The sequence below is a fragment of the Lepisma saccharinum genome, chromosome 29 (assembly GCF_977018435.1).
Source record: "Lepisma saccharinum chromosome 29, izLepSacc3.1, whole genome shotgun sequence".
NCBI lineage: Eukaryota > Metazoa > Arthropoda > Insecta > Zygentoma > Lepismatidae > Lepisma > Lepisma saccharinum.
In genome coordinates, this window is record NC_139257.1 from 17156775 (window position 1) to 17179927 (window position 23153).

Here is a 23153-nt window from a genome sequence, read left to right on the forward strand (position 1 = left end):
TCCTTTTCAAAAGTTTGCAACACTGACAGAGTGAAGCAGAGAAATCGGGTAACTCCCGTCGTCCATTACGCAATCTCGTTTCTCTCACTGTTCATTGGTGGAGCCACGAGCATCACTACTTGCGCAGAGACTTGTTCTCGTTCGCCAGGTCTACAGTTAGCTAGGACAGGGTATAATTAAGTATCATCAAAAGGATATGTAGCTAAAGAATATGAAATATTAATAATAATCGAGAATCCAAGCAATTTCAAGATTTGTGCCAGATATTTTATTTGAACATATTCAACATATTTTTAAGGACATAAGTTGTTCAAATTAAAATTTGTATCAAATTTATAAACTCAAAAAAGCACAGCAACGTTTATATATATATATAAAAAACACAATTTTCTCAACTATTAATTACTTTTCACATCGCAAATTATTGTATAATATGTAAAATATAGTTGCAGATTAAATAGAATTGACTTGTGTCTTGTTACAGAATGAACCAGTAGGTACTTTTCCATGTTTTCAGCGTTCATACACTGTCGTGAAACTCCAGTATCTTTCGATAAATAAGAGTTTCCGTTTTTTTAGCCTCTCTTTCAACTTGGCAGTCACTTTCAGGTGGCCTTAAGCTCTTTGCATCTGATTGATTAGAAAATATGACATCACATGAGCTACAAATTATCTTCATCATGTTTCAGAGATCGAAAATATGAAAAAGAATCAAGATAGGAAAAAATACCTAAATATGTTGTTTTATGTAAAGTAAATTAGCAAATATGTATAATATGTAATATCCTGGCAAATATGTAAAAATATGTAACATAAAACGTATGCAAAATCATGTCAGTTATATAATTCGTTGACATTTTCTTGTTCAAGGTATGTATCTAGAAAGGAATATAATATGTAATTACATACAAATCTGGGCTCTAGTTAGAACCAGAATCCGGGTTTTGCTGTAAGTGCCTACTTTGTTCCAGTGAACAGATTTAAATGGTTTCGGCATAGAAGATACTTCAAACATTCTGTCTAAATTACATTGCGCTTAAAATTTCCTATTTCAATTGTTAGTGGCTATAAGTATCTAATAAAAGGAAACAAAATAATGATTCAAGTGCGAAAAGTAATTTCTGGTGCAATTTCAAAATTATCTTATACCAAATTACGGTCAATATTTTAAAATTTTTAAATTTTGGATATTTGGAATGTTAGGTTACTGAAGGTCAATACTATCATGCCTGCCTATTTTGAAAAAAAAATCTACGTCTTAAAGAAGTTTTTTTTTTAAAATGCCTTTTGATACATCTTAATCTGCAGATAAAATCGAAATAAGAATTAAGCCCATGTACAGTGCGATCCATGAGTATTATCGTGCAAAAGATCCATCACTACGTTCGTGCACTCTATTTGACCCAATAAGAGCTTCAAGAATTAAAAGAAATCTCAAAGCAAGCTGTTGACAACTTCTGCACCAGCGTACACAAAAACCCATCGCTTAAAAACACACAAGATATAAGAGATTAATGAAAGTAGTCATGGACAATTTGCACGGAAAGGCCTCCCCGATGGCGCAGTGGTAGCGTCGTCGCCTTGTAATCCAGGGGTCCCGAGTTCAATACTCCGTGGAGGCACATAGTGGTTCGGATCCCACTTTAAACAGTAGGTCCAGTCCCGATTAGCCTTACTGTGCATAAAGTGGACTTGAAACAGCAAATCAATCAATTTACACGGTAATACTCATAGATCCCACTGTACGGATCTAAATTTTAGGTATATGTTTTCAAATTTTGCCCTGAACACTGGAAATATTCTCTACAATTATATTCTCTGAGTATTCTCTACAATGCCTTGGAAAAGCGTAACAAAAATATTGATTTGTTCTCTATGCCATATATACAATTTAAAAACTGTGTAATGAAAACAATATCAAATAACAGTCACTGAAGCATATATAAAAACCTGTATCTCTGAACTCTCTAACTGGGCGCCAGCCTGTTGAGTTCATTATTGAAAAATAAAATAAAATAAAAATAAAATAAAATAAAATTAATCTTAGTCTCCCCGAATAAAACAGGGTGCCTCCTATTGAACACCGGTTGGGTACACACTTTCTGTAAATTCAGTACCGAGCTTGAAATGGACCTAAGGCCACGAGGAACAGTTTCAGTGCCCAGCCAGACACGATGTTCTGGAGAGACCCTAAACCTCCCCTCCCCCACCCATCTTTCCCCGCGTCAAGTTGGATAAAGAGAGGTCTGTGCGGTGGGTGGTCGTAGGAGGGGAGGAAACTTATATTCCGGCCGTTGTAGCAACCAGTGTCCATTCACAGAACAGAACGGTTATTTTGACAAAATCCTGTTTCCCTGCTGGCTGCTTTGGGGAGGTTTTTTTTTAACATTGCCGCTTCTTGTCTAAGCATTAGGCCTAACTGGTTCTTTGACCTCTAGTGCCTCCGTAGGTAAACGCAGCAACAGATATAAGGACGACGGAACTGTAGCTTCACGCTTATTTTACTTCCTCTCTTGGGAGTATCAAAGTTCCGATGGCGTACAAAAACACATGAGCGGAAAGAGGACAGGATGAAGATTTTGTTTGTGTCGATATTGAAATAATTGCATACCTGGTGCAAAACGGTCCCCCTTCGTCTTAAAACAAAAGAAAGTATGAAAGAAACAAAAATTGTCAGTTCCAAAAGCCGGACTTCGTGGTGGAATGGTTAGCACAGCGCGCTACGACGCCAGGGGTCTCGGGTTCGAATCCCGGCCTGGGCATGGGTGTAAGTGTCCCTTCATCAATTTCACCATATCATCATTCTCATCTTCGCGATTAGTGGCTGAAAAGAGAAGTAAAATAAATCAATCAATCAATCAGTCTCTCCTGTAAGCTGGCATGTATCAAGTGATGAAACATGGAGTACGTACTTTCCGAACTGAATCCTGCCTCCCTCCACACTCTTCTCCCAGATGGTGGCGAACCCTCCCTCCTGTACTGTCCCGATGGCCACCACCACCACCACCGAGATGAACATGAGGACGGTCTGCAGGGTGTCCGTCCACACCACCGCTTTCAGTCCGCCCTGCAAAAAATCAAGAGGGTTAGTTGTTTGCCTCAGAGATGGCGTTGCATTAGAATGGTCGAAGCATTAAGGCTGTGTCCGAAAGATACAAGGAGCACACTTGAAATGTGGTCTTGACGGAAATGACGTCACCTAGCGCAGTTCCAAAGCGCCAAGTACACAAGCAATCGAGACCAGAGGGCGGAGCACGGATCGTTGCAGGCTTGATCACGTGACGTGTGGACTCGTTGTTCATTTGTTTGAAATCACGGAGATAGAATGCCAGCAATTTCTTCTAATATGTGGGAATGTAAGTACAAGAACATTTTAAAATGCGATCTGATTTCAATGGTGAAAAACAAGTGTTTAAACGCGGGATAAACAACGTGTCCTCAGTTTTATACACTGATTGTATTTGGCGCTGCAGTCGAAGTGCAATTCGAAAGACTTTCACTTCCAGTTCACGACTTCAAGATCACACTGCAAGACCATTCTCGAAGTACGGTCTTGCGTCTTTCGGACATAGCCTTAATCATAGACATGTTCGCTTCTGCAACTATAGAGCGACCACAAAAAAAAAAGAACCTTCGGGCAAAATCCTTCGCGGACCTTCCCCTTCATCCGATCCACTCGGGCCATAAGGAAGCTTGCTCCACTCTGCCCCTCCCCTCAACGCGGTCCTGTGCAGGTTTATTTGCGTGGGGTTCCACTATACTTGTTAAGATATTATTAAAATCTATGTGAATAATTACAAACGATACGTTTGTACTTACCAACGTGGTGTAGAAAATGCAAATTCCCATGACAACTGGAGCAATGACGTAAAATTCCACTCCAGTCACTGAAAAAGCAAAGGAAAGTAGAATAAGATAGCATTTAACAAATATTTTCTAACACTAGTCACTTAAAAAATTAATCGAACTTCAGACACGCATCTATCATTATGCTTACTTGCAGTGAGTATTATTTTTTCAATTTCCTAAAAGGGAGGGGGAGGGGTTGCAACCTGAAGAGTGAATTCTCCAAATACCAACATGATCATAACCTGGGTATTGGGTATAAGGTCAGTGACTTACTAAGGAAATTCACAAGCGATGATATGGCTGTAAAGAGGGGCATGACTAATCTTTTAAGAAGTTAAACTATACTATACAACCTTTGCGTTTAGCCGCTTTTTAAACAAAGCTGTGCCATAAGGGAGAGTATTCCACCATCGCCCACATTCAACACGCCACAAACACTCTGGCACTCCTAAACCTGAAGTTTAATTTTCTTCAGTTGTCATTCTATCTTCGCCTCGGCCCTCCTAGAGTTCATATACCATAAAGTTTCCAAAAATGGTACCTACTGTATATACAAAGTATGCTTTCCTATATTTCCGGAAATCTTCAAGCGCCTTTGTATATACCACCTCTACAGCCTCAAGAAATGGTACCAACTCGAGAACCTCAGATTGTGACAGGGCGTCAAGCCTTACTGTTTGTAATGCCGAATATGGTTAAACCCAACACTTAGTGTAATACAACACCAAACCTAGCTTTATATACAACAGCAAACCTAGTTTTGTATAACCTCAATCCTTGTGTAACCCAACACAAAACCTAGTTTTGTATATCATCAATCCTAGTGTAACCAAACACCAAGCTTAACTTTGTATAACCTCAATCATTGTGTAACCCAAAATAAAAAATAGTTGTATATACCCCCAATCCTAGTGTAACCCAACACCGAACCCAGTTTTGTATGCCCTCAATCCTTGTGCAACCGGATACCAAACCAGTATGGTAAAATCTCAATCCTAGTGTACTCTAACCCAACAGGACACATAGTTTTGTGTGCCCTCAATCCTTGTGTAACCGAATACCAAACCAGTTTGGTAAAACCTGTAACCCAACACCAAACCTAGTTTTGTATGGCCTCAATCTTCGTGTAACCGAATACCAAACCTAGTTTTGTATGCCCTCAAACCTTGTGTAATCAAACACCAAACTTAATTTTGTATAACCTCAATCATTGTGTAACCCAACAAAAAACCTAGTTGTGTATACCCTCAATCCTAGTGTAACCCAACACCAAACCTAGTTTTGTATGCCCTCAATCCTTGTGTAACCGAATACCAAACCAGTTTGGTAAAACCTCAATCCTTGTGTACTGTAACCCAATAGCACACCTAGTTTTGTGTGCCCTCAATCCGTGTGTAACCAAATACCAAACCAGTTTGGTAAAACCTGTAACCCAACACCAATCCTAGTTTTGTATGCCCTCAATCTTCGTGTAACCGAATACCAAACCTAGTTTTGTATGTCCTCAAACCTTGCGTAATCAAACACCAGACTTAATTTTGTATAACCTCAATCATTGTGTAACCCAACAAAAAACCTAGTTGTGTATACCCTCAATCCTAGTGTAACCCAACACCAAACCTAGTTTTGTATGCCCTCAATCTTTGTGTAACCCAACACCAAACCTAGTTTTGTATGCCTCAAACCTTGTGTAATCAAACACCAAACTTAATTTTGTATAACCTCAATTATTGTGTAACCCAACAAAAAACCTAGTTGTGTATACCCTCAATCCTAGTGTAACCCAACACCAAACCGAGTTTTGTATGCCCTCAATACTTGTGTAACTGAATACCAAACCAGTTTGGTAAAACCTCAATCCTTGTGTAACCCAACACCAAACCTAGTCTTGTATGACCTCAATTCTAGTGTAACCCAACACAAAACCTAGTTTTGTATAACCTCAATCAATGTGTAACCCAACAAAAAACCTAGTCGTGTATACCCTCAATCCTAGTGTAACCCAACACCAAACCTAGTTTTGTACAACCTCAATCTTTGTGTAACCGAATACCAAACGTAATTTTGTATGCCCTCAAACCTTGTGTAACCCAACACCAAACCTAGTTTTTATGCCCTCAATTCTTGTGTAACCCAACACCAATCTTAGTTTTGTATAACCTCAGTCCTAGTGTAACCCAACACCAAACCTAGTTTTGTATAGCGTCAATCCTAGTGTAACCCAACACAGAACCTAGTTTTGTATAACCTCAATCCTGTGTAACCGAATACCAAACCTAGTTTTTATGCTCTCAATCCTTGTGTAACCCAACACCAAAACTAGTTTTGTATAACCTCAATCCTATAACTTGACAAGTTTAAAAAATAGACGCTGCAAATAGCTGTTGCGCAGCTCACACCACATTTCCCCTCTCCATTTTCCGCAGCGACTTTGGTTCGCAGTGTTGCAACCTGGAGGGAGCGGGCTGGTCTGAGAATTTTCAACGAAATTTGTATTCGCTTTTTCCTGGGTTGTTTTCTACCTGTCGGAGTACAGAACTTCAGCTCAGCTTTCGCCAACGGCTCTTTTCCTTCTTTTAAAACTTGAACTCCCGATGGCGCAGTGGTAGCGTCGTCGCCTTGTAATCAAGGGATCCCGGGTTCCATTCCCGGTGGAAGCACATAGTGGTTCGGATCCCACTTTAAACTGTACGTCCAGTCCCGATTAGCCTTACTGTGCATAAAGTGGACTTAAAACAACAAATCAATCCAATCCAATTCTTTTAAAACTTGAGAAACCATCCATTTAGATACTCCCGTGGCGGTGCTTGTGGACTCAACAACATTATACTTATGTTTATGTAACTCCTTCTGATTTCGCAAGTATGTTGCAACATTGTAAACAATTTATCTGGCCTGTCCTCTAAGGGGCTTTCCAGAGCAGATTGTGGATTTCGTTGGACCCGGCATGATTTGATTTTTGCATTTCAAAAATTTGCAGCCAAGAGTAAAGAGCAAGAACATTTCAGTGCTTTAAAAAAGAACACAGGAAAGCGTGTTATCAGATTGCCTTCTCGTAGTGATTGTTGTACGATAAACAAAATAACCCCCACCCCACTAGGCTTTACAAAAACCCAGGCCACTGCTCGATGTCGCATTCAGAAAATGAAGTCATTCGCCCAGTAGTTTCTCTTCGTTATAAACGTTAACGCGTGTGCGTAATACTACAGTTTACGATCCGCGCACCGGACGCATTTTCAAAGACCGGATTAAATCAAAGGAACCCCTGATAGACTGATATGAGCCGGCACCGACAATCTACACAGTAAAAATAGTTTGTCATATTTGTTTTAGCTTAATTTAACTGAGTTGGCACCACTCGTAGTGTCAAGGCCACACCAGTACGTAGAAGAGTGGTGGGGAGGATGACGTAAGAGGAAGTGCTCCGCAGCGATCTGCGCATATCGGGACTTAACTTATCAGGCTACAGTGTAACCCAACACAGAACCTAGTTTTGTATAACCTCAATCCTGTGTAACCGAATACCAAACTTAGTTTTGTATAACCTCAATCCTTGTATAACCCAACATGAAACCTAGTTTTGTATGCCCTCAAACCTTGTGTAACCCAACACAAAACCTAGTTTTTATGCCCTGAATCCTTGTGTAACACAACACCAAACCTGGTTTTGTATAACCTCAATCCTAGTGTAACCCAACAACAAACCTAGTTTTGTATAACCTCAACCCTGTGTATCCGAATACCAAACTTAGTTTTGTATAACCTTAATCCTCGTATAACCCAACATGAAACCTAGTTTTGTATGCCCTCAAACCTTATGTAACCCAACACCAAACCTAGTTTTGTATAACCTCAATCCTAGTGTAACCCAATACCAAACATAGTTTTGTATAACCTCAATCCTTGTGTGACCCAACACTAAACCTAGTTTTTATAATTCAATCCTTGTGTAACCCAACACCAAACCTAGTTTCTATAATTCAATCCTTTGGTAAACCAACAAAAACCTAGTTTTCCATTACACTCATCCTGCTGTAACCCAACACCAAGCCTATCTTTCTATAATATCAATCCTGGCGTAACGGAACACCAAATTGGTAGATGACATCCGTTGCAGAGTTGTTAGCACAGCGCATTCCGATGCCAGGAATCCTAAGTTCGAATCTCGGCCTGGGCATTCATGTTCTTTGTGGGTGTCCCTTCATCAATTTTCATCATGCCAACACTCATCCTCATCCTCATCTTCGTAATTAGCCAAAAGTGGCATAAAAGTGAAGTAAAAAACAAATCAGTTATACGAAACCGGCCTCTTTGTAACACCAATTCTGGTGTAAACACGAAACCGGCTTTAAAAACTTTCTAGGTTTGATCCCCCCAAACCTAGCTTTTTATAACACCAATTCTGGTGTAACCCATCACCAAACCTGACTAACTGCTACAAGTGTAGCAGTCTAATTCTGTAATATCAGAAGCGTCTAAGAATGTTTTTTTTTCAATAGAAAATGCAAATGTTTACGAAGTGAAACAAATATGCACTTACCTTGAACGAACGCTATTGCAGGAACGTAAATATAGATGGGAATGCACAAGAACTGCAAAATAAAGATTAAAAATTGCATTATTACAACAATCACTTCACAGAAAAAGTACTAGATGATGCATTAGCAGGAAACAGTAGGATGAGATTGTTGGAACTAACAGGTCTTGTGACTACTCGACACTCTGTTATCTTTAGCTTTCATTTGTACAGCGAGTTACTGTGTGACGTCAACCGGGCTGCGTTGCCTAGTTCGAGCGTCAGACCGACCTCTCTCCGGGGCACTTTTGTGTCATCCTTGACCTTTCGAGCAAATGCGGTCAGTTTGTATCACACGGTTTACAAAGACCAACTCTACAATGAGATCTTCCATTCTCTTAAACCTCCGAACACATGGTTGTGCTCCGACTTGGCAACAACGCGAACTTCTGTCAGCCGCCTAATTTCATGGCAGTGCGTTTAGAGTCCCTTCCTTATAGAGTAATAATCAAGTGACTCAAGGTTCGATTCTCGGTGGAGAACGTTATGCAGTGAGGTTGATTGGAACACAGACGGAGCCAGTGTCACTAAACTGCACATGTGTAAACGGAGATAAGAAAAATCAAGGCTTGAAGCTACATACATACAGACAAAACTTTGTACTCCTTTCCAAAAGGAGAATAGACACTTACCTGGTCGAGGATGAACACCACTGAAGCCATCGTTCTCACGGACGTTCCAAATCTTCTTTCCAAATACTGGAATACAAAAGCAAACAGCTGACTTTACAATATTACGTCTCTCATAGCAAATTAAATGTCATAACACCCATCGGGACACTGAAAACCATGACTGTGACTCTCCTTTTTAAATAGGGGCAAGATTCTCTCTGAAGTCTTGAAGCTTTCCTGGCGACGGATGATGAAAATACTTCTACTCTGAAGATCAGAGTGACTTTATACTCTATCCCGAAAATTTCTGAAGCAAGGCCGCGCATATCGGTAGAAAAGGGGAGAATGTGAGTGGGCGGAGCAAAGCAGTACACGCTGTGGCAAAGGCTTGTAATCGCAGTCTCTTTTCCCCCTCCAAGCAATCCCGTTCTCTGGCGCGTGTTCATTGGTTGAGTCCTCTCGTGTCACTACTTGCGCAGAGACTTGCTTTCGCTCGCTCGCTCCAGAGGTTCCCTGGACAGAGTATAGTTCTCGAAAGCTTGGAATCCTCTCTACGATTCACCTGGTCGGTAGCAAGCGAGAATATTTTCATGGATCTCTTTATTTCACTTCGGTCTGTATTGCATTTTTCTACACGTTATTATTACAATACGTAAGTACATTGAATCGTATTACTTTTGATAATAATAAACCTTTTCGAGCAAGGCCTCATCTCCAGGAAGCTTTCAACTCGGGCAAGCCACGGCACCTAGCGACCTGTTGAGTGAGATGAGTCAAGGCAAAATGGATAATGATCCTGCTCCCTCAAAATTGGCAATAATTAGGCTGGAGAGTTCAATGAACTAACCGATCTCTAACTACGCACTGCTAATGATCAGGCTGCAAAGTTGATATGAACTAACCGATCACTCGAGGCTTTCATAGTTTTTATTCTTAATATATGCAACGTATAGTTATACTCTTACGAATCTTGAAGGATTGCTTCTTTAAACTCTTAGGGTTTTGAAAACAAAATGCTTAGGTTTGTTTAGGTTTTGTAATGAACTAAAATGATTTTTTTTCCTACTCTTTGATGAAACGTTAACGTTCTCTTTGCTTTGACTGCGGATTTCTTTCTTTTAAGAAGTGGCGCCATCTTTTATAGCTTTTGTTAAACGTATAGAAAGGTTCATAGAGCCCGGGACTTTATGTCCTATAAAACTGTAAAATATGTATGTAATTATGTCATAAAAATTGGAAAATATGTCATGAAAAATTACAAATATGTCAGAAAAGCGAAAAAGGCAAAGAAATGAGAACGAAACTTCTCTACTTCCCGTGCAACGATCAGAGATAACATTTTTCCTCAATAATATTTGCATGGCTATCAATTGTCGGCGGGATAAAAAAGTGGGGTATTATTGTTCTATACTAAGAAAAGACGGCACCTTTCTTCCTCCGTAATTTCCATATCCTGCCATCGACAATATGAACTATCCGTTGTGCTAAAGCTACGAAGAAAACAATATGAAATAACCGATTATGTGCGAGAGAATTACGAAATTATACAGAAATATGTCTTATTACAACAAAATTGAAGAAATATGTTGTAAAAACGCGAAATTGATGAAATATGTCAAAATATGCTTTGTCAAGTTTGTCTATTTCGACTGATTTTCATCAGATATGTAAAGATCTCACCCCGATAATAGAGTAGAAGCCAATTGAAAAATATGTTACAACATAAAGTCCGGGACCCTCCATAACTATCGAAAGCTCACAGTTTTTAGAAGTATTTTGCGAAGCCGTTGTGCAATGTCTTCTTGAGAGGGGCTGGGGGAGAAATTAGGTCAGTGTGACCTTGCAACTTCTAGTTTAAACGAGGGTTGTTGAAGGTCCAGGAATTGCAAATAAATTCAATTCCTGTCCGGGTCAGAAATGTAAACGCTACAAATATAAATCTGAATAGGGAGACCCAGTGCCGGATCTACAAGCCGCAAAACCCCGCAGTGCGGGAGGAGGGAGGGGCGGTGACAAGTAAGCCTTTTGGGAGCCCTCAGCTATTGACTAATAGAGGTTTCGTGTATGTAAAAAAAAATAGACGTAGGTACTCAGGGGTACAGAAACGATAACGAATACTTTGTATGCAGGTAAAGCGTAAGTTTTCTGTGCATATAACACCGTGCCATGAAGGAACATTTAGGGTTCGTGGTGGTACAGTACCACATATTTTCGATGTTGGACATCTTGGAGATGATGTGATCATCACCACGCTCCAGCCGGGTACCGTTTGATTTGAAGCTGGGTGGGCCCTAGAGCCGCTTAATGCCTAGACAAGACCGGAAAATTTCCGACCTTAGATGACCCTCCACGGGTCTCTCGCGTGGCAATCAGGCTAGAATCATCAGGGAAAAGTTATGACTGCATGATTGTAACAAATGTATCATTTTCCAGGTGTGATAAAACAGTGTCATCACGGACATCATCCCGTTCCCATTTAAAAATTTCCGAGTTGAATTCAATATGGCGGAGGTCCGCTTGGAACGCACCAATGTGGTTCTCCCTTAGCCTAACCTGTTTGTATCATGACCAGTTGTACCCAGCCTAAGTCCTTTACTTTTTATAGGGGAACTTTTGAATCATCCTGTAGGCCCTTGTATGTGACTTTGCGGGGGGGGGGAAGATTTATAGATCCGGCACTAGGGTGATCATATTATTTTGACCCAGAAACTGGTCAAGGAAGTCAGTTTACACCCTCCTGAAAAATTGGCAATCAATAAATCAATAAAACTATTATTAATAGTTAAACCAGAAAAGATATTAGCATTCACCAATTCACTATACTGCTTTTCCGGATTCTCTGGAGTAGCGACGCGCAGAGGGGAAAGCTTTTGGGCGGGGCCAGACTAGGTGGGGAAGGGTGCGGGATGAAAGCAACGAAGTGCTGCGCGATGTAACGGCCGTAAAGCAAAACGCTTTCTGCTGCCAATTTCTTCTTTTATTCTTAATAATGGCCAGTGTATTGTTTTACACAAAGAACAAATAATATTGCACGTTTATTTGTCTTTTGATGCTACGAAGAACAGAAACAAATTAAAACAAATTTAAACATACATTTTCAAAAAACATGCAAATAACCACAAACTATGAAACATCATGTATCAAAATGTGTTTTAAACAAGTCTGAAAAACATGTTTCAAACACTTCGTTTTAAACATTTGTAAAAAACAAAAAGCCATGTGTTTTAAACTTTTCAAACAAGTTGTTCTCGAACACATTCAACACTATGAGGCGCTCTCCTGAATGCAGAGTTCCCCTAGACTTACGAGCTGACATGTTTACTACGAAACTACTGGACCGCGAATGAGCCCCCTCCCGCGAATGCCCCTCCCCTCCGCGCGTTCATTGGACGAGGCGCACAACCTTCAACATGCGCACAGAACGCGTTCGCGTTCTCTTACTCCAGAGAATCCGGGAAAGGAATATAGGAATATTCTTTTAAGTTTGTGTCGAGAAGCAGGAATTTAAATTCTTCGTGTATGCCCGCATTGAATGTACGTACATGTAAGCTTCTTGGTCATATTTATTCGCTGCTCTAGAAAAAAGAGAACCCATACAGAACAATATACTCGTAAACCGTGACGCGAGCTAAATTGAACAGTAAACTGCTGCCTGCTCGGAGCTTCTCGACGAAATTGTAGCATTTGCATTGTTATGCTCAATTAGCCAAAAGTGGTAGAAAAGGGAAGCTAAATTTTAAAAATAACAAATTTCTGTGAGTAACTTGAAACAGTGTTTCAATGACACTAGTTTAGAAAATGCCATCGACTTTTTTTTTAGCATGAAATGTCTCAAATTTGATCGAGATAACTTCTAGATTTTTTATGAAACTGGACATATTGTGAATTTTTAAAATATGGACGGGACGACCGGGACACGTCTCCTAAACAGGACTGTTCCGGTCAAAACGGGACGTTTGGTCACCCTAGTTCTGGACCGAACAAAACCTTTTTATGTTTAAAGTACAGCGTGTCCACAATGAGACTCCAACATTTTGAAAGTCTATAACTTTTTCATTTCAGATTGTACAGCTGTGATTCCGGAAGAAGCAGAAGCAGAAACTCAAAAAGTTTATGTGGTAACGTTTTAGTGCGCGCAATAGCCGTATTGGCGCTGCAACAATCGATTGTTTGAAAATGGAGATTCCAAACGAGCGTGCACAGGTTGTCTGGTGGTATGCAGAAACAAAATCAGTTATTCAAGTGCAACGAAACTTTCGTCGTGTGTACAATAAGGATCCTCCGACATTCACGACTATAAAGAAGTGGTGTGACCAGTTTTTGGCGACCGGCAATGTTTCGAAAGGACACGGTGGTGGTAACCGCAGAATCCAGGAACAGGTTGTAGAAAATGTGCGGAGGTCATTCGAAAGGAGTCCACAGACGTCAGTAAGACAAGCAGCGAGAGAACTTGGTATGAAACGGTCGACAGTTCACACAGTTCTTCACTGCTTGTCTTACTGACTTCTGTGGACTCCTTTCGAATGAACCTGTGTACGCTCGTTTGGAATCTCCATTTTCAAACAATCGATTGTTGCAGCGCCAATACGGCTATTGCGCGCACTAAAACGTTACCACATAACCTTTTTGAGTTTCTGCTTCTGCTTCTTCCGGAATCACAGCTGTACAATCTGAAATGAAAAAGTTATAGACTTTTAAAATGTTGGAGTCTCATTGTGGACACGCTGTATTTCAATCTGGTCCAGAAATATTATCAATTTAAATACGGTTCAAGTTCTTTCGGTACTGAAATGAAACAATACGCAACTTGGACCGAATTTAATTTTTTCTGTTAGGTTATTGTTACTGCACCAAATAGACCCATTAAAATTTATTGGTCCCAGGACCTTTAACAACTCTGGTTTCGGCCAGTGATAACTCCAGAGGGAGGATAAAGTTTCCCTCGTCGACCAGTCCAACAAACAAGACAAAATACATAAACGAATACTTTTTGAGCCCAAATATGCATTTTCTGTTGACATTTAAAGGTATATTAAATACTACTGAACTCCAAAAGTATAAACCCGCCCTCCTTGTGAAAAAGAGATTCGAGGACGCCATTTTGGACAGAACAGTGAGCTGAAGCTCAACGTTTTGAGTGTGCTAAACAGACTGAACAAGAAGGGCTTCAATCATTGATTAGAAATTGGATTGTACATTGGAACCAGTGTAGGGGAAGTCGGGGGAATATGAGCAGTTGTGGAATATGAGCAGGTTGAAGCATTATCGCGCACACCGCCAAGAGGAGAATCTCGTTTCCACGTCCAACAGTTGGCAGCACTTCGTTGAAGCCTCTACCAGCGCCCCACTAAATGTCGTGAGCCTAGCGACAGTCTTTGTCGTGTCAGCGTCATTTTAATGTAAGTCTGTGAAAAGTTTTTGTCAAAATGTAGTCTCATAGTTATTTAGGAATATTTGTATACGCTAAAAAAACATGTAAGTTGTTAGTCTGACAAAATGCCATAATAGTAATTTGAAAACGTAGTGATTAGGCTTTCTATTCAGAATGAAATTGTTTCGTTGCTTGTAAACATTGTGGTACAGGAGACGGAAATTCAAATCATGGCGTTTGGGGAAATATTAGCAGAGGTATTCGGGGTAATATGAGCAGAAATGGGGAAATATGAGCAACTATTTTCGACTGTACAATATTCCAAATTTGGATTAATAGATTAATTATTCTGGTCTTTAGAACATTTAAATTAAAGAAATGAATGTAATTTAACAATATTATAAACAAATAGGTAAATAAACAAATAACAATGAAATACATTAATGAATGATTTAATCATTCTTCAACTGATGACGGTTGTATGTGTCCTGTTTGCGGAGGAAACAATGACTTCAATGGAGAAAAATTGTTAAGGTGTGAGAATAGCAGCGAGTGGCATGAGGACGTTGTAAACATTGTATGTGAAAACTGCAAATGATTTTTTGGGTGGTGATGATGGACACATTCCTTTTGTGGTGGATTGTGCTTGTGTAGAGTATAAATAGTAATAACTAACAGGTGCACTAAGGAAAAAATGTAAAAATTTTGATATATCCAGCTTTATTTGCAGTGGCCCATATTATCCCTGGTCTTTGCTCATATTACCCCGTGTCTGGGGTAATATGAGCAACTTCACATTGTTTTTAAAAGAAACTATCTGTTTCTTCCATCTATTTTAGTTCAAAGTAAAAACAAGCTGAGGAATCAAACGGAGAAGCGTTTAAAACTGTAACAAATACGGGTTTTTAGTTTTTTAATGAAAAACCTTAACTAAGCTCATATTCCCCCTACTTCCCCTATTACTTTAGAAATAGACTGAATACTGAACCTGAATGGTATCAAATAGAGATTGATGTATTTTTGTGTCCGATCTTGTTGATTGATGCATTTTTGGTGTCCGATATCCTTGTATGATGCATTTTTGGTGTGTGATCTTGTTGATTGATGCATTTTTGGTGTCTGATATCCTTGTATGATGTATTTTTGTGACCGATCTTGTTGATTGATGCATTTTTGGTGTCTCATATCCTTGTATGATGCATTTTTGGTGTGTGATCTTGTTGATTGATGCATTTTTGGTGTCTGATATCCTTGTGTGATGCATTTTTTGTGGCTGATATCCTTGTATGAAGCATTTTTGTGTGTGATCTTGTTGATTGATGCATTTTTGGTGTGTGATCGTGTTCATTGATGCATTTTTGGTGTCTGATGTCCTTGTATGATGCATTTTTTGTGTCTGATATCCTTGTACGATGCATTTTTGGTGTGCGATCTTCTTGATTGATCCATTTTTGGTGTCTGATATCCTTGTATGATGCGTTTTTGGTGTCTGATCATCTTTATTGATGCATATTTACTGCATCACACGGAACAGCACATGTCAAAAGTGTCCTTCGATGCATTTCTGTGTTTATTTTGATGCACCGCCAATATATCTTTAGCGGTTTATGCACTTTAATGTGTGACTGTAGTCAAAATATTCGTGTCAATTTCTATTCTTTGTATGTTTTGAAAGTTTTAAAATTGAAATGAAATAGAGAAAGCTATTTTTTGGTATACCCTCGTAACCAGTGGCGGCGATGAGAAAGGGAGAATCCCCCTTCACCTTGTCTACCAAGGAAAAGTAAACTGTCATTTCCCTCCCCCCAGTTTTCGCACCCAATCGAGACTGTTTTCTACCCCATTTCACAAAAAGCCTCCTCGATGGCGTAGTGGTATCGTCGCCGCCTTGTAATCAAGGGAGTCCCGGGTTCGATTCGCTATAGAGGCTCATAGTGGTTCGGATCCTACATTAAAGTGTAAGCCCAGTCCCGATTACCTTGCTGTGAATAAAGTGGACTTTAAACACCAAATCAATCAAATCAGAACATTTCACATGAATTAAGCAAGAGCCTTACCTCGTACGACGATTGGACTTTGAGGTCGCAGAAGACCGGGATGTAGACGTAGGCCACGGTGAATCCCATGATGATGATGCCGATGATGATGACGTAATACTGAGTCCCATACGTGTAGATCTCTGACGGAGTTCCGAGGAGCGTGATTCCTGATATGTAGCTGGAATGGAACAAGAAATGTGTCACTATCTGCCTCAACGCAAAATGCTTATCATGTTTCAAAACTCGTCCAAACCGCACTTCGAGTGATTATAACTAGAGAAAGGATTTTTAGGTGTAAAATTATGGTTGGGAAAGGCGGAAAAGGGTTCTGAAAATGTTTTTAAGAAGGTGCGAAAAAAGGTGTTGAAAAAATGGCTTTATGCTCTCTTTTTCTACGCCTCTGTATATAATGCGCGCGGACCGCGTAGAGAACTGTAATGGTTCTGCCGAGTAGGCTTTGTTGAAGTTTGTGTTTTTTCTCGCGGGTTTTGCTACATTATCTTGGGAACTGTTGGGGCTGCAATGATTATATTATACCATTTTATAGCTCTCGTTCTGCTCTACAAAATGATACTATAGGATTTTATGTAGCTTTTCAAGAAGAGCGAAAATCCTTTATTTTCCTGTCTAATTTTTTAACAAAACATGAAAGAAAAGGAAGGAAAATGGTGCTGAATCATCAAAGAGGGAGTAAAAAGGGAATAAATGTGATAATTTTAAGTAAATGTGCAACAAAGATTGTTCATTTTACTTGATTTCATGTCCTAAAATACATATCTCAAACGATCGGTATGAAAACATATATTTTTGGAAGGGTGCTGCACCTTAAAATGCGTTCCCTAATTATACATTTCACTTCGTAGATAATCCCTTCCTCTTCCTCTTCTCTGTTTTCCTTTTTCTTCTTTGCATTCTTCGCTATTCTTATATGTAAAGAATGTCAGAGTGTGTACATAGGAGAAACGAAAAAGAGGCTGAAAGACAGGTCAAAACAACATAGGGATGATGTACGACTTAAGAGAGAGAGAAATGCGATATTTAAACACACGAACAGGACATGACATAGAGTGGGATGAGGCTAAGCAGATAGGAAGGGAGAAGAGAATACTAGTTAAAAAAATGGAAGGAGGCCAAGGAAATAGAGAAGAAAGGTGAAGAAGACTGAATGAACTGGAATGGGGGACTGACGTTAAACAAAGAATGGAAGGAGGTGTTAGAAAGAGTGGAAAGGACAAGAGAGAAAGAGGGGAGAAGAAGGAAGAAGAATGAAGGAAATAGAGCATGAGATAAAGAGTCTAACCACATTATCTTTCAGGTGAAACTACAGTTGACAAGGGGAAGCCACCTGCTAGATTGTTCCTGAACTACTTTCTAATAGTCTGGAGGGGAGTATTTTTGTGTATATATATCGTCCTGTTTTGTACCTTCTTACATTTGTACTTGGTGCAGAGTCTGAAGAAGACCTTGCTAGAAGGTTGAAACGTTACGTTTAGTTCACGTTTTATAAGAAAATAAACTTCTGCCTTGGCCAGCATATTTAGAGTTTTCAGCAATATAAAGCCTCATCACCAAGTAATTTTAGAACAGTTTTATTTGGCAGCTCATTTCAAGAAGGAAATTCTAAATCAACAGGTCGGCTGTTAAATTTTAACGGTAGAATAGTGTAAGCTTTACGGAAACCTTTAACTATTGAACTGGACAATGAATTTCTTTTACTGCTGCTATTTATAACATACAAGGGAGAGTTAAATATAAACCTTCATTTGTTTTTGTTTCTTATTGAGTAGATTTCTGTATGTAGGGTTGTGGAAGTTTGCTGCATGTTAGCACAGACCTATTGCTGATCTACAGATATCGTCAACTTTGAGTTAGCGCCTGTGTACCTTAAGAAGAATAAGTCTTTGGGGTCCACGTGCAGTCACTTATGAGCCACTGCGAAGTCCTTTCCACCCATTTGCCTGCGAACTGAGGCCATTGTCGAACTTTCTCCTCCATTAGTAAACTTGCTGGTGTGGTAAGCATGCAGAAAGATATTGAATTTTCATTTGCAGAGAAATTTCTGTAAGTTTTATGCTGACAGAGGGCAAGAAAGCACTCCTCTTGACTGGTGCAAGTGTGTATAGGTGGCGCCATCTTTAAAATGAAATAAAAATGGTGTTTTGAACCTCACCTGATTAGTGTTGCAGCCTTGAAGTCGTTTTGTAAATAATACGTGATACCTCATGTAAATGTGAGCTGTTTACTGTCTGCCCTGCGATGTTTATTGGACTTGTAAGGGTTTCATATGGCTCTTGTAATACCGGGTGCGTCAAAAAAATGTATACACACTTTGAACTGTCATAGAAAATTTATTTCCCAAAGTACAAGGTTAAATTTCTGGGAAAAGAAAGGCTACAGTCCAATTTGAAAAATAAGTGTATTTTCTGGTCAAACTGAATGTTCCAAATGGTGGTTAAAGTAAATGTTCAAAATGTTGGCCTTCAGCTTCGATATATTTCTGAGCAGGAGTCACGGCTGATTGCGTACGTCGCACCAAAGTGTCTAATGGGATTTCTGCACACACCGCTTGAATCTCATCCGAAAGCGTGTCCAGGTTACGTGGTTGACGACGGTACACCTAATCTTTTACTGTGCCCCATAAGAAAACTCGAGCTGCGTAATGTCTGGAGAGCGTGCAGGAAACTCGATTGGCCCCCTGCGGCCTATCCACTGGCCTGGTACATTTTGATCCAGGTAAGCTCGCACATCCCTATGATAGTGCGGCGGAGCGCCATCTTGCTGGTAATAAAACCTGTCATCACCGTACATTGCACGAATGGCAGGGAAAATTGAATCAGCAAGCATTGTTAGGTACTTTTCTCCAGTTACAGTACCTTCAAAACGGAAAGGACCAATGAGTCCCCTAGGAGACAAACCACACCACACATTTACGCCAGGCAAATTCACAGCCTTTTCAACAGTAATGTGGGGATTATCTTCAGCTCAGTACACACAATTATGCCTATTGACAGTTCCATTAAGTTTGAATTGTGCTTCATCCGACCACACAATGCTACCCATAAATCCCGGTTCACGTGTAACCATCTCTTCAACCCATTCACAAAATTGTACCCTGCGATCTGGGTCGTTGTCACTTAGCTGTTGCACCAGCCTTGGAATGTACACACGCAACTTGCCTTTCTTCAGAATGCGTAGCACACTACTAGCACTTACCACTCTCACGTGACCCTTGCTCAGAAATGTATCGATGCTGAAGGCCAACATTTTGAACATTTACTTTAACCACCATTTGGAACATTCAGTTTGACCAGAAAATACACTTATTTTTCAAATTGGACTGTAGCCTTTCTTGTCCCAGAAATTTAACCTTGTAGGCTGGGAAATAAATTTTCTATGACAGTTCAAAGTGTGTATACATTTTTTGACGCGCCCGGTATATATTTTTAAAACTACTACTATATATGAAATAGATGCCTCCCCATTGGCGTGGTGGTAACGTCGTCGCCTTGTAATCAAGAGTTTCTGGGTTCGATTCTCGGTAGAGACACATAGTAGTTTGAATTCCACTTTAAACTATATTTATATTTTGTACATGAATGGATCTTCTTCAGTACAACCTTATTTTCAAATAACATTTTGTAAAAGTTTAATATTGTAATATTTGGGAGGAGATTGAACCCCCAACCCTACCTTGCGATGAGCGACATCCCAACGGGGAACGGATGCATCTTCTTGCTTCCCATGAGGTATTCGCTGGTGGTCTTCCGCCTCTTCCCGAAGCAGCCATAGTAGATTCCGATGACCGCCGAGAGGCCCAGCATCACGGAGAACACCAAATAGTCCTCCCAGCCAAACTGCTCGTTCCCTGTCAACATCTTGGCCGCGACTCTTCGGATTGCCCACAATTTATGTCTCCTTCCTGAAAAAATTGAAGTTCTACAATTTACCGTATTAGTGGTGACGTTACAGCAGCACGTGTTGAGTCTAAACAAAGTGTAAACGTGTTTTTCTCCTATTCAAATCAATTGAATCTTCCATCTGAAGGGGTAGCTTTAAGAATTGTGACAGCAGTTATGAAACAAAATTGTGATGCGTATCGTACATCAATGTAAAGATGAGATTTCGGAGAATATGCCTATATATAACACATGCCTTACAGAGAATAATATAGAGAATAAACGAAGTAAGGAAATCATGCATTTTTATACAAATCTACACATTTCAGTTCCGAGCATAGCCGAAGCAGGCCCGAAGCTCACCCGATCTCAAGTCGGGCCATGCTGCCGCTATGGATGATGGGAAACCAGCAGCCTCAGGCGATTGAACCGACGGCGCCCATTGGCTGTGATTTCTTTGGAGCATTTCCTACTCCATTTATTCTTTACATTCTTATCTGTAAGGTATGTGTTTTATATACTGCTGGACAAAAAAAACCGGACACTTGCATTTTTTGTGATAACGCATAATTTCTGATTCGAAGGCTAAGTAAATGTTGCAGAAATTATTGGAAATAAGAAAACCTGAATATATTCAACAGGAAGCAAATTAAAATTTATTGTTAATAAGTTAAATTAGAACATAAACGAAAGTTACAGAAAACTACCAAAAAAAATCTTAGCAATATTTTTTTTTAATATTGTTAACTGGTACTGGTGGGGTCTAATAGCGGGTGTTACCTCCCCTGCCATCAATTACAGCTTGTAACCGCCGTGGCATACTTCGAATAAGGTTGGCAATCACTTCTTGGTCCAATTGCTCCCATTCTTCTTGAATAGCACGTCTTAGCTCTTCAATTGTTTCTGGAACTATTGCGCGGTTTCTGATATGTCGTTTCAGTTGATCCCAGACGTGCTCTATCGGATTTAGGTCCGGACTTTGTGGTGGCCATTCTAATCGCGTAATCCCAACTTCGTCCATGTACTCCGTGACAATATTCGCAATGTGAGGACGCGCATTGTCATGCATAAATACAAAATCTGGGCCTATGAATGGTGCATATGGTACTACATGATCTGCCAAACATTCTGTAATATACCTGCGAGCTGTGATTGCTCCATTCTCTACAAGAACCAACTCTGTACGTCCTTGTAAAGAAATACCTCCCCAGACCATGACACCACCGCCTCCAAAGGGTGTTATTTCAACGAAACAACATCGTGCATAACGCTCATAAGGTCTTCTATACACACGTTCACGCCCGTCTGACGAACGTAGGTTGAATTTTGACTCATCGGAGAATAAAACCTTTTCCCACTGCTCCTCATTCCAATGTAAGTGTTGTGTAGCAAATTCCAGTCTTCGCTTCCGGTGACGTGCTAACAACCTGGGACCTGTAGCCGGCCTCCGAGATGATAAACCACTTTCATTCAGTCTTCTACGAACTGTTCGTGAAGAAACCACAGCTCTATGAACATTTCTCAAACGCCGTGCCACAATATTTGAAGTCGTACGACGGTCTCTTAAGACTATGATACGCATGAAACGATCTTCCCGTGCTGTTGTGCATCGTTTCCGACCAGAACCCGGTCTTCTACCATAGGAACCAGTTACATCATACCGTCTGAGAGCTTCATGGATAGTACTTCGTGCTATATTTAGCACCCTAGCAATATAACGCACACTACGACCATCATCACGAAGAGCTACTGCTTTTATTACCTCTTCACGTCTAATTTTCAAGCTAGCAAACTTACAATACACTTGCAAGAAAAACACCAGCAATGACAATGTCAATAATATCTGTTACTATGGTTACTATGAACCAAAATTCATGGCTCTCTAGACATTAAACAAAATAACATCAACAGGAATTGAAAATAAATAAATTAAAACGAAATTGCATGAAATTGATTTTGAGCCTACTAGGTGTTCCAAATAAGTAAATACGAGTAAATATATAAATAAATAATAAACGGAAAAAGTATGGAAAATGTTCAATAATGAATGTTCAGTTGTTCAATACTTAACTGAGAGCGTAATTCATAAGTAATTCCAATTCAGATGTCAAATATTAAGGTGTCCGGGTTTTTTTGTCCAGCAGTATATATAGACGTATTCTCCGAAATCTCATCTTTACATTGATGTACGATACGCATCGCATCGCATCGCAACGCATCATATTTCTTAAAGCTAAACCTTCCGATGGAAATTTCAATGGCTTGGGGTAAGAAAGAACCACGTGGTAGATTTGTTTGGACTTATGACGTCACACTAATATGGTCCAATCAGGCAGAAGCTTAAAAAGACCAGCACAACAAAACCAGACGACATGCGCAGGGGTCGCTGAATTCAAACCATAAGAAGACGAACAAACCAGCAACACATTGAAGTTATGGAAACAAAGCTTGACAATAACTGTCTGCAATTGATAAGTCAATCTATCAGTATTAGCAACAATCGTTTTAGTACAATATAGTCAAGGTTTCATATTGTTAAGTCCATTGTTGCTTGCCCTAAACATTGAGCGACAGGTTAGCGATTGGTTGTAGGTGTTTACGTCTCTTCCGGATGATATGTATATAATTGCTAACTAACAAACTCTCTAGCATTCTTAAACCCGAAGGTTTATGTTGCAGCAACACAAGCCTTCCATCTGTCCCTTTCCTGGGCAAGATCAATCCAATCTTTACCATCCTTACCGATTTAATCTCAACGTTATCCCTCCATCTTCGTCTTGGCCTTCCTACAGGTCCCTTACCATCAGGTTT

General features: G+C 39.9%; 1 protein-coding gene across 1 annotated transcript in view; it reads right to left on the bottom strand.

The window, feature by feature from the left end:
• LOC145981229 (sodium-coupled monocarboxylate transporter 1-like) overlaps positions 1-20361 on the bottom strand; it is a 59897-nt gene extending 39536 nt beyond the window's left edge. The window contains exons 1-6 of the mRNA XM_083114374.1: positions 20137-20361; positions 16465-16624; positions 9058-9123; positions 8390-8441; positions 3820-3887; positions 2913-3067 (exon numbers count right to left, since the gene is read on the bottom strand). Of these exons, the coding sequence (XP_082970500.1) occupies positions 2913-3067; positions 3820-3887; positions 8390-8441; positions 9058-9123; positions 16465-16624; positions 20137-20321 (686 nt within the window). The 5' untranslated portion in view covers positions 20322-20361. The remainder of the gene's footprint in view (positions 1-2912; positions 3068-3819; positions 3888-8389; positions 8442-9057; positions 9124-16464; positions 16625-20136) is intronic.
• Between the last annotated feature and the right edge of the window lie 2792 nt (positions 20362-23153).